Genomic DNA, 16727 nt, shown 5'->3' on the forward strand with positions numbered 1-16727 from the left:
TGTGATAGTTTCACATTATCTGATTCTCAAATAACCTTAATGGGAGTCGAGATTTGTTGAAAAGCAAGTAGAAATATTTAGCCAACAAGTACTATTATATGTGGGTCACCTATGCCAATGCATACCACTGTCAGTAGAGGTGTTAAAAGTCAAGGCTTCGTGTCAAAGACAGTGTGCTTCGTTGGCATTTTCAAAGCGGCGCTATGTATTGCAAATAACAAATGCCTTCATCTTCCGAATATGGCCTATGTAGTGTTTTCTCATCAATTTTTAATCAAGAGCCCCCCCCCTCTATCTATAGTGGTGCAACTCAAGTGTGAAGTACGGCTGCATGATTTACAACGTGCATAGAGCTTTTAATGTGCATTATCTGTGCGAATATGGGGATGGCGATAATTTATTTTAAAGAGTGAATTTACGAGTGAGCAAAGCATGCTGTTTATCATAATTGGATGCAGCATAAAAAAACGTTACGATTGTAGAAATATTTGGATGGTAATTTTAGTAATAATGTTTACTTATTATTGTTAATTTAGCAAATATGTTCGGTTGCTAAAAGAGATGCTGTAAAATATAAAGCATCCCATGACAAAGCCACATGCACAAGTGCTGAAATGGTAACAACTATAATGTATTGAACTAAACGTCGACATGTAAATGCAATATATGTTGAAAAATATAGCAATATTAATTTACATTTAGGTTTGTTGGAAAATTACATTCCATTTGCATAGTAATATCAAATATGCAATCATTTCCATCCAAAATTAATTTAAATTTCCATGCATCACGTACAATCATGCACCACCGTACTGACTTGTATTTTAAGGACATTTTTGATGGCATGCACCACCAAAAACTCAATTAATAATTTACAAAGAAATATGAACCAATACACGCATTAGCACAAACTATAAACACATATCTGCAGACACACAGACACAGAGAGAAATTATAAAGTACAATTCCACTATAAAACACACAATTCTACAGGGCAAATCACATTTTGCGAGTTCTATGGAATTTCTTGCAGGCCTTGGAAATGACTGTCTGTTCCGTGTGTGCACAGTGCTTGAAATAGAGGATGCTATAAGTCAGAGTTACCTTCTAATTTCCCACTACAGTCACGGTAACCTGGCGGTCAATGAGTCCCCCTTCTCCAAAGATCGCTCTCAGGAAGGCCATATGCTGACGTGAATTAGCAGAACGAATGTGACAGGAATATGAAACCGAGATGCATTTCCTGCTAATGCTAATTCAGTCCAATTTAATCTGGCACTTCAGATAAGTGAAACTAATTACTTGTAGACAGTGCAATGATTTTTTTTTCCTCTGCCATGACCCTGCAATGTGTCAGATTGGAAAAAAAAGCATTGTTTTAAATTTTTAACTGTATTTAAGCACATTGCACACTCACACAGAGTAGCGGAGAGCTTGCCATGTTTGCACAGTTATACAATTTGAAGATGGCTCGTTCGTATGCATACGGCAGAGGATATTGCACGTTAAGAGTTGTTCGTAATTATTTTACACTAAGCAATAGGCCATATTACAGTAAGCGCTGTGCTTACAGAATCTTTGCAATCACCACCAAACCTACGGGAATCTGCCAGCACAATTATGCTGCAATCTGCTCACGGGTGGGTGCAATGCTTAACCCCGACAGCAAGTGTGGCGTCACCTCGGCAGGAGGGACCGCATCAGGAGGACGACAATGCAGTTGAATCTTTTGCCCTTGGGGCTCTTCCTTCCCCTGCGGCTCCATCTCAAAGTTCTTGTGCAGATCTACGTCGCACAGCAATGCACAACATTAAAAACAAGTGTTGACGCTCTATTTCAGTTGCACTTTATCGCTATTCGCCTCCAGTTATCTGAATGTGGAGAAGTCACGAAATTTAAGATTATGTGGCTGTGTGTCTGATTTTGTTTTTTTCATATAAATGGTGCACGTAGTGAGACATAGTGGAAGATTATGTTTGTCTAGCAATAATGTTGCTATGGAATATTTGAGTTCACTAAAAATGTTTGATTCATATTGGAAAAATTCGGATAATTACACATTACATTTGCATGACAAGCAATGAGGTTACGGAGGCCCTAGGATAGTAATGTGTATTTCCATAACTAGCTCAGTACCAACACCACATTGTGGTGCTGCTCTTTTGAGCATGAAGACACTTAACACCTTTTTTACTTAGTTGCCTTTAATTAAAAAAAACATTAACACAACAACTGAGGTTATTTAGAACACTACCAGTTGAATCAACGAATCCGGTCATCAATTATTTTATATGTAAATTATACTGAATAAAATAAATACAAAAAAAATCTGTGCAATGGATGTTAAACAGATATTCTTGAGGGTATTTAGTCAGTATTTTACGTCTTTTTTCTGTGATGTCATAAGTTTACCTTACATTTGTCCTTGAATGTATGTTGAATTTTATTCAAAGATACATTAGAAACATACGTCTATATATGCTAATTTGGAGAGCATCAGTGATTGTACAATGCAACTATATTTATAAGCACTGAGGAATTTAATTCAGTTATTCTTGTAAGGTATGTGTGTGTAAGTTTTCTATAACATTCAGATTGAGCTGTTTGGCTATATTTGCTTTTGGGGATAAAATAAACAAATAATAATTGTGGCATCTGTTTACAAATGCAAAATTCTTGCAACCATTTTCATGTCCTAAATGTATATACATTGTAGATCCTTATTTTTAAACAATGAAACATATATAATTGCTTAGTTAGGTTTGCAACTAACTGTTGTTATTGAGGATGTTCTCGACATCTGTAATAATCAACAATTTTAGTCACATTCATTTATGAAGTGGTTGTGCAGTGATTCGTGGACATCCAAGCTAAATGGATTCAAATTCACACACTTTTGACTCAATTAGCTGTTCTTGATGAATTAATAAATATAAAAATGTATTGAGCTTAACAAGCGTTTCCCTTCTTCTTGGTTCTTTCGGTAAAGTCACATAGAATGGAAGTAATAAAATAATAAAAATAAAACACAATAAAATAATTATGTTTTATTTTTATTATTTTATTACTTCCCTTCTACGTGACTTTACCGAAAGAACCAAGAAGATGAATCCCTGCAGTCACGAAAGCTTTAAATAGAAATTTAAGCGTTTCCCTTGACCACACTGGTCAAAGTTAGAACAATATCCTGGTCAGCAGGCCATCACAAGGCACCATTTGTTGCAAAGAGGGAGAAAACTAAGACTTGACGGGTCCAGTCTTCTGAAAGATAACGCATCATATCGGGGCGGTGACACGGCCGAGAGGCTGTGGGTTTTCCGCTTGTTGCATATGTTCACGGTTCAAACCTCACGGCTGCCCTGGTTAGTACTGCGTGTGGTTTTAACCGTCCAAATTTTCACCATCTGTTTCAAATATCCGTGACATTATTCTAAAAAGAGTAGGCCATGTGTGCCGGCATCATGATTCCAATTTGGAAACATTTATTGGAAATGAATCGAATGGGAAAATACATCACATCATCGCTCCATACTGGAAATCCTAGCAGGACCCTCCTGAAAAAGGCATGCGACTAAGTAAGGACTGTATGGACACATAAATAATGATTATTACATATTGTTATGCCAGTCTTAAACTGAAAAGAGATATTCGTTTGATTTGGTATCTAAATATTTCTAGCACAGGTAAATCTTTTGCACATATTGAGGCCAGAATGGTGTGGTCTGCACTACTATGTGTTGATTTTTGTTTACCGGATGTTGATCTTGACATATTGCACTGGGTATTAATTGAAGATTGAGTCAACCTAGGGATAGTGTTGTGCAGAATCAGATACCAATTACCACTGGTGTGTATGGCCAGGGATCATTGGAGAGTGTGCTAACCACCACAGCACCATTATTCACATCAATACAGAGTAAAGGTACACATTTATCAATTTGGGAATGTCAATAAAGATTATGTGTAATTTGAATTAGACTGCTCTTCTTTGCATATGAGACTCTGGCAATGTTTTATCAGATGTGGCTGCTGTGGCTGCACCACAATGGCACGTCCCACCTTGGGCCACTGCAAGGCAGCCCTTTCTATGCCTGAGGTCGTGCAGGTGTTAACACCCGTCAGTTAGAGGGCCCGCGTCGTGTTTGCAAAGTATTCCCATTTCTGGCAGTTAAATCACAGCCGTTTGGTGCATTGTTTGGGAAGTGAGGCACGTGTTATAAAATATAGAGTGGTACCCCCCACGATATGCTGTTTGGATATAAAAAATGCATGACAAAGCATGCGGATAATATTAAGCACGTTTAAGCCGACGTGGTCACACACAGAGATGCCGCATTTTACGTGACAAAAAATGCATTTACAACAACTAAATTGCTTGGTAGTTAGAAATTACAATAATCTATTATATAAGTGATTTTACAAGTCAGTATATTAATTCCAAAACCAAATTATTCCACGAAATAGTACTGCATATTAATGGCACATTTCCATTTATCTGCAGAATCTATGAATGCATAATTGGCAAATATTTTCCATGTGCTTTATTATTAGTTTTAAGAACTGAACCAAGTTATGTTTATTTTGCACTGGAACAATTAAAATCAGATGCAAACTGTAGGTGTGATGATATATTCGCATTCAAGTGCAGTTTCTTAAAAGTAACATTTTAAAGAAAATGAAATATACATGCAATCAATAATACAGAAGGTATGACAAATAACCTACTTGAAATGAAGCATGCTATGTGCATATGACGTGCTTGTATTACATTCCTAAATATTCATTTATATTGTGTATAGTATATTTGCATGTATTCAAAGTAAACACCTGCAATTTATAAAACACAATTACTGACAAAAATATGAATAGCCAATTATTATATTTAAATGATAATGAATTCTTGTTGACACTAATGAAATGAATCCAAGCCTTTAAAGGTAATATACCCTATGGAGAAATTTCTTGCATAATTGTGAATGTGCATTCCTTGATGAAAATGACCCATTTAAAATAAAGCACAATTTTCTTTAATGGTTATTTTTGCTTAATTGGCTTAATTCAGTATAGTTAGGATGTTTATCATATATATATTAAATTGTGCACATTTCATTAATGCTCTTTAAACACCCTTAATTTAAATATGGATAGTGTTCATCTGAAATTAATGTATAAACTGCATTCTAATATGGGTTTTATGCCCCAATATACTGTATTTGGTTAGCTCATGAGGTCAATGCCATTCATAGCACGAAGCCAGAAATGCGTTGAAAGGTTCAATTCCCAGAAGTTATCAGTGGCAAAACTATTTTTAAAGGGCAGTTATGCCAATCTCCCGCACATTTTAATATTTGTTTGTGCTCTTAATAATAATTTGTACAGCTTGGCTGCAGCTAAAACAAAGTCAAGGTGCTTCCCTGCTAAAATGAACATTGGATTATGCTCATCTCCATTGGTGGCCCGAAGCCAGGGTTACAGCAATTCACATTCATAAGGCATGGCAGGCGGTTTATCCATAAGATCACCATGTGAAACTTCCCACAAAACGGTGCTTAATTTATAGACCTGGAGCATTGTTGGGCCGTGTCAACCCCCTGACTGGGATGTGAAGTCTTGCTTCAGGGTTAGGAGCCAGATTCTATACAGTGAGGCAAACAAGTATGTTGTTTGAAGTAAAATAGACAAACATAACATCACTTTGGAGTGTTCCTCTGTGTGACCGTTGATCAATAAGGATTTTCAGAGGGGGAAATACTGAATGTACTTGTGGATTCTGATGCCATAACTGAGAAAAAACGTAGAAATAAATGTAAATACGAAAATGGGCAAAAGAGGGGTTTTCACGAACATGCTATTCGGACGTAAGCCTTGCGGCTCTTGCTAGTGCCGGCGGCGCTCCAGGCGACGCACTGACACCAGTAAGGCTCCGGCCCGTAGTACACCTCCACCTGCTGCCGGGACACGTCCGTCTGAACCTCCCGCACCGATCGTCCTGCGCACACACACACACACATATGCACACATATCTTACATGCTTCACCTGCCAATACAGTTTGCACAGATTATGCAATCTTCTGCTGCTGTTACGTAACTTCTTGGACCAGGGGGACCCTGCCATTGCTGTGTCGCACTCTCCCAGTAACTTGCTGGGGCTGTATCGTGGTGCTGCGAGTTGGTGTTTTGTGCAGATGGGTGATGATGATCGGTTGGTGGAGATGGGTGGTATTTATAAGGTGGGGTGTCAGCACAGTGGAAAGCGGTAGCAGAGCGGATAGTGCACTGCGCTACCAACCTGGCCACCCGAGTTCGATTTCTGCTCACGGACAACACCAGTGACGATTATTTGAACTGGTCCTGGGCCTCCCCTACGTTGACTTAGCCTCAATTGAGTACCGAGTGCGATGTGTAAAAACATTTCCACGAGGTAGGCAAAGACAGCCTGAGGTGGTGCTGGCCACCCACCCCCCTCATGTGCTGTACTGACCTTCATAGGTGCTGCTCTATAACAGCACTTACCCCCAACAGTCTGTTAAGGCTATACTGAGGAATATTTGTCTTTGGAGAAGTGGGGAGGTGATGATTTCTCCTAGCCTATAAGTACTAATTAAATTTCTATACAATGCAAATTTAATCCATTAGCTAAGTTCCCAAGTGCTGGACAATTGAATGTTAGTAGTTTGAGCATATGGATCACCACTTTGAATAATAATAATTATTGCCATAATATAATCTTTATGTTTCTTGCCATGGCAATTGTTAAAAATGGTCAATGAGTCATCAGTTGAAACTGGTGTACCACTGTCAGTTCAGTTGCTTCATTTTTATTTGAGTAGGAACATATATTGAGATGTCAGAATGGCTCAGGAGAATAATTATATACTCGTGTAACAGTGTATATCCTTACATTGTAAGGATTTTGAGCTTAAAATCTGGAATGAAGTGAGGCTCTCGTGGTTAGTGAGTTTTATGGTCCAAGTACAGCCATCGGTGATAAAAAAAGTCCATAATTTTATTTTCTATTTCATTTGGTGAAGCTCAGTTCCGAAGGATGTGTCTGCGCAATTGAAAGAGTGCAGTGTAGTGGTTGTGTGAAGAACATTAGTCAAAGGCCACTAATGTCAGTTCTGGGGTCAATCTCCCAACAGCGTGTGGCTTTGCTGTCTGTAGAAGAGGTCGGAAAGGATTAATGAAACACCCTTCCTTCTTTGCCTAACTCCAGGAAGCACGGTTGGGTATAATTCGTAAAATATGCAAGAATAATAATACAAAAAAATGGAATACAGTTAAGGCATGGTCATTCAAACTAATTGGGATGGGACTCTCATGCTCGCAATACGCCCCCAAAATTATGGTGATGCAATATTTGAATAAATATAAGGAACCTGTGGTATTGGAGTAGAATGCCCACAACATGCATATGTATTTTGGAGCACTTGGAACCTAAAGGTCCAAAATGACTTGAAGCCCATTGCATAGCCAACACCTGCCACTTGAGATCTGAATTAGCAGCGCTGTCATTTCTTAATTGAGTATTTCACAAACATGATACCTTGTTGTGCTAATTGACAGTGGAAGTGCCTCTGTGTTCGGGTTTCCATTTCAAATTCGACTTGAGCACTAGGACATTAACTAGCTGGTGGTAAATTAAGTGTGAGTACAGACTGCGTATTTACATGCAAATAAACATTGCTTATTGTGCAAATCATAAACACTCTTATCTACCCTGGTCGTGCTGTTGGTAAAGAACTCAGCTCACAATTGGAAGGTCATAAGTTCAAATCCAATGCAGGGGCTGGCTCGGCCCATCCGTTGGGGGTGAATTAAACGGGGTATTCCTTTGTTGAAAGCTACGAATGAGCACCCTGTGCAGAGTGTCTAGGTCCACAATGGAAACAAATTTTACCAGATTGCTTGTTTGAGCATCGACAATTTGACTTTTGAAATACTGATAAAAGGATTTCTCGGTCTGTGTGTTAGCACCATATCCATTGTGCATAATTGCACATACAATTGTTAACGTTTTGTGTCCTAAATGCTTGAATAGTTAAATGGTTTTCATCTGAGCAGTTGACAACGACCATGGGATTAAACACACCTGGTGCATTATATAAAGGAAAATATTGTGGATACTCACACTCACAGCTTTGATTTATCAGAATGGGAAAAAAAGGGAATTGTAATGTACATCCTGCCAAAAAGTACTTGCAAGTGCTAATTATTTACTACGTAAATTATATGTCAGGGGCAATGACCTGAAAGTATTTACAGCCAAGCATTTACACCATAACATACAACTGAGAAGCCTTTAGAACATAAAGTGTTGATTACTTCACGCAATATCACATTACAATACTCCATGTCACACACTTATTTTTTGCATTATCATTACAGGTGATATGGTGAGCTCAAACATGTAATTATTAATACGATGTGTGCCCAGCAAATATAAGATCAATCCTTGTGTATGGTCCATGAGATTCTGATTGCTCTAGTGTAGTGAGATGGCTCAGAAAGTTTAAGAGGAGACATAAATTGATCGATGATGACGCCATGGTTTGGGTAAACCTCCGAGGCAGTAAATTTGAAACAAATGCTCAGATCGATGGGATTGTTTTGAAAGATCAGTGAATCAAGTTAGCAGAGATGTACATGAAGGTTGTAATTTCGTATGGAAGTGTTTTGATGAAATATAAGGTCCTTCCCAAATATTTGCATAATGGATGTTCAAAGTATCATCTGTCATTGTCACTATTATCAGCTGCCAGGAAAGAAATATACCACAAAGATAAAATATTAACTATCATTATGCACATGCAAATGATTGATTGTACAATTTGTAAAAGATGTGTGGCACACATATCAACATTTCTCAATGTTTAAATATGCAAAGACTATTGGTGATCTCTGTTGGAAGCTCTTAATCATTGTTGAAAATTCTCGATTCCTATCGTGGATCCAATCTCTCCCGAGTCTGATCATACTAAAATGCAAACTATACACAAATAAAATATAGCAATACATTTAAAACCTCTGTCATCCAGTTATAAAACATTTGATAACCCTGATAGAATATGCAATTCCATGAAGTGCTTAGATTCAATTCATTCAACCTATGTTACATATTCACTATACCAATATATTATTAATACGCACATTATTAAATCAATGACTTAAAGAATTCGTCCGGAAGCCAGAATTTTACATCGCTTCCAATTACCATTTGCTGCGGAATATTTTAGACTGCATTACACATTCTGATGTAGAGAGATGATAATTTGAAGGATTAACTATTTCATATTTACCCTGAAACGAATACTTTCATTTACATGCACTTGCACCGCTAATGACGAAAAAAAGTAAAAGTGTCTCTCAGTTAATATGCGGTGGTACTCAGCTCTGTTGACGACCTTTAGTCAGCGGTGAGAATCTCACATTCCTATGAAAGAGGCTCCCCACAGCAAAACCTCCCCTGGCTTCTCAGTGAGTGTTACTAATGTCACCAAATCCAGAAAGAAGATGCGCTGAGTTGACTCCCATCCAAAATTTGAAATTGCAATCTTCTGATCGTGAGTTAAGTGCTTTGCAAACACACATATGGCCAACAATGCCTCTCTTCATAATATAGGTTTTTTGGGTTAGATCACGAAAATATATAAATGTGTCGTTAAAACCCGCCACCACCCGACACAGCCAACTAGTAAGGGTTGTCACGTAAACAGAACGTGCCAATTCGTCACTGGTACAGCACACCGGTGTGTTGGAGAGCCAAGCCACAACATTTACAATCTGAGTACGACGTTTCGCCAGTAATTACAACTAGCTTCATCAGGCGACAGCCAGATTTGTGGAGAAGTCCTCCTGTTTTTTTCCTTATATAGAGGCGTAGATGTCGTGACTACGCTTCTGCGCTCTTGCACAAAGTGTGGGGGGGGGGGGGGGGGCGCAAACTGTGGTCACCACATATCTGCCTATTATGGATGATATTGGTCGTGAAAGCCTACGTGTTAAAATGCCTCTCTCGTACAAAAATACCTATTTGAGCCACAACCACATCTGACATTGCTCAGGTGATGTCTGCAGCTTGTTTTCTCTACTTCCCCTCAATTCACACTGGAGAGCAATGAGCATTTTGATTCTACCAAAAAAAGATCTGAACTTTTGATTTGTGCCATTCTCCCCGCATTCATGAGTCAGTTCAATTGATTCAGAAACGGCCCCGAAGCAATCTATACCAGCACACAAATGTGGTCAAATCAACTTCTACATTTCACCTCGGCTATCTTTACAAGAAAGATATCGTTCAGCTTCATAAAGTGACTGAGAAGAGATAGTCCACAAATGGAGTCCTACCTGTCCCTTGATCCGTGCGCTGTTGAACGTGATGGGCCTGCTGGGACACCCACTCAGCGTTGCACTTGAAGTAGATCTGGGTGGCGGGCGAGGCGGCACAGCTCATGGTGACCGGCTTGTTGCGCACGATGTAGGCGTCCTCCAACTCCTGGAGGAAGTGGGGCAGGGGCTCCGCCAGAGCCGAGGGCCGAGAGGCATCCGATGCCGGCCCAGTCCCTCCTGCAGCACCCTCTGGACACAGACGTGCAGACAAGACAAAGGTCGCCCCAACCCACCATGGAAAATTTTCAGGCTGTTGGAGCGAGTGCCGTGAACATGTGAATATGACGGCCGACATAGCACACGACAAGGTTGTTTGGCAAGCACTATTCTAGGCCACCTTTGTATCCCAAGTGCCGATGTTTACACACACACGCACACACATCAGGTACTTAATTGAGGCTGAAACAAGCTTGGAAAGGTCCAGACTGGTTCCAATATATTCGCAACTATTATTGGCCGTGGCCTGGAATCGAACATGGGTCACCAGGTTCGTAGCACAGTGTGCAAACCACGTAATTACTGCTCCCCATATACGCAGCCAGATACACACACATGAGAGTGTAAACACACACATGTGCTATGTACGTTGAACTTTTTTCGCACCGTACGTAGTCAACCGTGTTAATTGGAGGTATGGGGGGGAAGGACAACAAAGTAACCTCAAAAACAGTTCTAAAGAAACGAGTTTTCAATCTAGATTATTTAAAAGTGCATAGCTCCGGTGGCTTCCAAATATCGGAAGGAAGAGCGTTCCAGACGCCCTCAGAAGCGCATCTGAAAGTGTGCAATGCGGTGACCATCTTTGTTCGATGGCCAGCCAAAAGCCGCTGCGAGGATGACCGGAGTTCGAGTGATTGTTTTATGCTCGTTGCCAATCCCCAAAAAAACTTCCCCCATAGCAACAACGGCTGTTAGTAAGAACTTCACGGCTAGAAAAGCACATCAGGAGGTGGTGTAGGGGGTTTAAGCACAATTTTACACCTTTGCAATATAGTACATCACACAATTTACTCGACATGTAACCATTAAACTATTCAGCAATTAAAATCTATTCGTATGCATGTGTTGCGTGCATTTTTATCACGTGTATGAGAAGTGATTATTATTAATTATTTAAATTTTATGTCAATCTTAATATAATACTATTGGACAGAAAGGAGATAACACAAACAAGCAGAACATATGAACATGACAATACCAACCAGACAGTACAAGCCATACAAACAATATATTAGTTTGAATTGTGATCACACATCATGATAATTCTCAAAATTGCATTGGAATAGAGCTGTGTAATGCATCTATCAGGTACTCGTTTAAAGTGGGGTTAACTTACGCGAGAGACAATAAAAAGTGTCGAGTTTTTGATTGCAGGTGCTCTGGTTTGGTGCAGCTGATGGTAAGGGCACTCCTTTTATTGGCAAATGCCATGTTCAGCAGCATAATAAACATCTCAGAATGAGCAGCAATTGCCAGGACATAACCATACATATTATAGTTGACCCGAGTTCGATTCTCGCTCAGGGCCAACACCAATGACGATTATCTGAAACGATTCTGGGCCTCCCCTAGGTTGACTCAGCCTCAAATGAGTACCTGGTGCGATGTGTAAACATCACCACTAGGAAGACAAAGGCAGGGCGAGGTTGTTGGCCACTCAACCCCTCATAGGTGCTCACTAACAGCACTTGCCCCAACAGTCTGTTAAGGCTATACAGGGGATCTTTGTCTTTCTATATGCCTCTCTATATAAACAGGAAACCTTAATGACAACAATGATGGAAAGGTTCCTTGGTAGCTCAGGGGGCTAATGACTATGTCAAAGTACTGATCCAACACAACTGATCTTCAATGTCTCAATCCCAGTCTCCCCACTGTGATTAAAACAGTTTTTCAAGTGAAACAAATTGAATGATCTTAGCCCAGTCACCAATGTAACAATGAATAAACCCAACTAAAATGCAATTATATGAGCTATTCACTTAATTCAGCCCGAGCCAACTTTGAGGACTGTGTTTGAAATGAATTTGTATAATTATGATATCACTATGTAACTCAATTTTTGTTCCTGGGTAGTAAGTGTTATTTCGTAATTGGTTATGCCTAAAAAGTATCGAAAATGGCTATTATTCCCCACACACTTTGCTTTTGTGACCAGGACAGTGATATTTTCAAAATTACCTATTTTAAATGAGAAAACGGGCGAATTTGTGTCTTTTTCGTTTACATAAAGTCCGAAAAAAAGCATGAATCAAAATGAACATGTATTTATACTAAAGTAATACTAAAATGAATACAAAAGATTTAGAAGTGAGTAGTTTATCAAGATTTACGATTATACTGTAAATCACTTTCACGAATCAGCCCCCAAATGTAGTCTCCCATCATGTTATCATTATATTGTCATTGGTAGCGGCATTTAAAGTCCAGTATATCCTAGTGGAAGCGCTCGCCTTGCTCCTCCAAGTACGCTCCCATGTTCTCCTTGAATTTATCAAGATGAGCATCAAGGATATGGACTTTCAGGGACATCCTACAGCCCATTGTGCCATAGTTCCTCACCAGAGTCCCAACCAGCTCCACATAGTTTTCGACCTTGTGATTGCCCAGGAAGCCACGAACCACTGCGACAAAGCTGTTCCAAAACGCTTTCTCCTTACTAGTGAGCTTCTTGGGGAATTCATTGCACTCCAGGATCTTCTTTATCTGTGGCCCGACGAAGACACCGGCTTTGACCTTTGCTAAAAGACCGCTTAGGGAAGAAGTCTTGAAGGTACTTGAAGGCTGCCGACTTCTTATCTACAGCTCTGACAAATTGTTTCATAAGGCCCAATTTGATGTGCAGTGGTGGCATCAGCACCTTCCGGGGGTCCACCAGTGTCTCCCACTTGACGTTGTTCCTCCTCACAGAGAACTTGGTCTGCTGTGGCCAGTCCCGCCTGTGGTAGTGCGCCTTGGTGTCTAATTCTTTTGTAGTAATTTTTGTATTTCTTTAGTATAAATACATGTTCATTTTGATTCATATGTTGTTGTTTTCTGACTTTGTGAACTAAAAGACAAAATTTGCCCGTTTTCTCATTGAAAATTGGTAAATTTCTAAATATCACTGTCCTGGTCACAAAAGCAAAGTTTGTGGGGAATAATAGCCATTTTCTGTACTTTTGAGGCATAAGCAATTAGGAAATAATACTTACTACCCAGGAACAATTTTATTTTGTTACACAGTGTATTCAAATGATGAACTGTTCTATACACAGCACGAAGGACACCAATGTAGCAAAATCTATTGTTGTACTGTACTGCAATGCATCCACATCTATGATCCCTGCTTTTTCCAACCTGCACTAATCAGCGTGGTGAAATATGGCGAAACAGTCCCAAAAAACCTGCAAGGTTTAGGATGGCTCTCATCGAGCAGCAGACTATTTTCTTAATACGTTTAGCCGAATTTGTCAAATAAATTGCTGGATCAACCAACATTTTTTTCGAAGGAGCATCTTACTGTAATCTGTCACCACACCGAAATGTAATTTTAAGTGCGCTGGAATGATATTTGTCAGTTACCAAAACAGATCTATACTCGTTTCATGATGACAGGGAAGTAGCAACAAACTGTAGCAGTTGTCGAGATGGTTATTCTTGATCTTGCCGGTTATATTTAAATAAATAAATATAACACATCCATTTATATTATTTTGTATTTTTCGAGCGCAATAACAATGCTTGTGAAAGCACCGTAAATGTATGCTGCAGGAATGCACATCGTACGTGAATTCAAAATGTGAAATGCCGCTGCTGAAGAACATGCAGTTCAATCCAAAGCACGTGAAAGGATGGTCTAGTATTCTTGCACATTATGCACCACTTCTGTAATTTCTTACTCTCCACAGATATCCCATCGATTATGCATTATATACATTGTATGATGTTATGCTCGATGGCTCACAATTAATTTGAACAACGTGCTTACACAATTTAAATTCAAATTCTGTCAAAAAGTGCAAAGAGGACATCTGAACTGAAGCCCTATTTGTTTGCAGGAGAGCCATTGTGTACTGATGTTACAGACAACATTGTCGATACTTTTTTCCATCTATGCCAAAGAGGGTGGGGTTTAGCTGACTATAAAATAATCTGTATTGTACGTAATGATGCAACCATGAATACAAAAGTTTCATAACAATATATATAATTTGTCTGAAGCAGGATTGTGAAAAGCATATAAAGCACTAAGGAGATTGGTCACATTGTAATATGCATATTGCAATTAGGAAGGAGCAAACTAAAAACAATTGATGTGGAATATAATTTAACTATTCTATGTACAAAAGTCAGCATCAGAGACACATAGCTGTGAGCTAAATTGACATACACATAACAAGCTTGCAAGTGGATCAAATAGATTCAGCAAAAGATTAAAATTGTTCTGAATTGTTTCATTCCAAATGTTTTTAATTGTCAGTAAAAACAACGGAAAGTTTGAACCTATACAGCCGTGGCTCAAGCCTCGCACTTATCAGAAAGATTGGAGCACAAATCCTGTAAATTAGTCAAATGCAGGAACAGCACAAAGTGACAAGAACATGAATAACATTATTTGAAACTGTGAAGCATGGCACTCTGAAGAATGTTAGCTCTCTGTTTTTTTTATTACATTTAAATTTATATTACATTTGAGCCTTCTTCCTGCAGATTACCAACACTCACGTTTATTCGGTTGACTCATCAAAAATTCAAACTGTCTCCTCTAATCAAATAACAATGGGTGGTACTTACAGGATATGTTTTGGATTCTGAGCCGGCATAAAAAAAATGGAACATTCCCATTGCAAGAACCGATTTATCCAAAGAACAACCAACTGTGATTTATACATCTATGAGAGATATATATAAAAGTAAAGGTGCAAATCCACAATTTCACATGCCAATATTGGCAAAGGGCATTCACTCTAGGAAGTTTTCTCGAGACCCTCTTAATGGGTATTTTGGTTAACTCTTTCACTTTGGCCAGTTGCCTTGTAAGAGGTAGGAATACTCACACTTTACCCCATCACATGCATGCAACTTGCCCATGGAATAACCATGGTGTACCCATGTACGCTTCCATTGTTTCAACTGCTGCGCCGGGAGAACGAACCTGTGACCTCTGGATTGAAAATCCAGTGTGCTAGAAATTACACCACGGCTGCATCATTATACATGTAAAATCACATCTCACTCCATATTTACCCCAATTATGAGTAACGCTAGATTCTTATCTTTTCTGTTAATTCAATTGCAATGCTCCGAACATATTATTTATATAATATTATTTATCCAAAATGGTCCATCATGACGCAATAGCATATACATAAAACACATGACTTATACTGCCAACACCCTAGGATACGTATTGACATATACCTAGCAAAATATTTGTTCCCTTTGGAGACTTCGTAAACATACAGGCTAACCTCATCTCGGATCAGCAGTGGGACTCTGATTTACTCATCTGGGGTTCGTCTGAAACAAATGCCTAAAAAAAAACTCAACAACCCTCTGTTGCCCCAACAAAGGGCAAAGGGAATGCATTAGGTGATCTCTTGTCACTCAAGACAAGCTCCACAACACTCTTGGGCAGCTGTCAAAGAATAAAAACAGCCGACCCAGATGAATGCCCTGTCGAGTTTGCTTTAAAAGTTTCACGTCTCTTGGCATATGACAACTTCGCAATTACAGGAATGCACATTTCTATAACTACAACCCTAAACTTAGGCACACATTGTAAGAATACTGCCACTCTGTTGACTAATTATTGCAAGCCGCTTACAAAAAAATCCCTCCAAAAAACACCTTCTCACCCTGAACACCTTCTTGTGTAGATTAAGTAACTGTGTGACACCAAGCACGCATACATACACACACCAACATCTATTGTGTACAAAAGTCACTGATGGCTTACACATCGAGTTATCTTCATGAAAGGACAAATCAATATGTTTCTGCAAATGGAATGGTAACTGCAAATGGCAGCAGACAAGGCAAGGTGAGTAACAGTGCACTTATAAGGGAACATCTCTTTAAATTGCTTAAATTGCCCATTATCTAACTAGCAAGACCGATTACCTCCATATATAAAAGGGGCCAGACCTCCTGACTGCATACACATTGCTGAGACATGACTATGTCGTACTGACGCTCTTTCCAATATCAGGGATGCCAATAATTGATTGAAATTTGGATTTAATGTATTCAACTTTACAAAGCCTTAACCCCTGCAGTCAAACCACTTGTACTATGAACTCAAGACCAGAGGGGGCCAATGTGTAGCAGAAATTTGTTTACTGAACAAGAGGAAA

At 39.2% G+C, this 16727-nt stretch overlaps 1 protein-coding gene across 2 annotated transcripts in view; it reads right to left on the reverse strand.

Annotated features, from left to right (window-relative positions):
- LOC144934188 (netrin receptor UNC5C-like) overlaps positions 1-16727 on the reverse strand; it is a 162423-nt gene that overhangs the window by 85129 nt on the left and 60567 nt on the right. For both annotated transcript variants that reach the window (XM_078859755.1, XM_078859754.1), the window contains exons 2-4: positions 10348-10578; positions 5846-5989; positions 1682-1785 (exon numbers count right to left, since the gene is read on the reverse strand). In XM_078859755.1, coding sequence (XP_078715881.1) covers positions 1682-1785; positions 5846-5989; positions 10348-10578 — 479 coding nt within the window. The remainder of the gene's footprint in view (positions 1-1681; positions 1786-5845; positions 5990-10347; positions 10579-16727) is intronic.

This window comes from Lampetra fluviatilis, chromosome 9 (assembly GCF_964198595.1).
Source record: "Lampetra fluviatilis chromosome 9, kcLamFluv1.1, whole genome shotgun sequence".
Lineage (NCBI taxonomy): Eukaryota > Metazoa > Chordata > Hyperoartia > Petromyzontiformes > Petromyzontidae > Lampetra > Lampetra fluviatilis.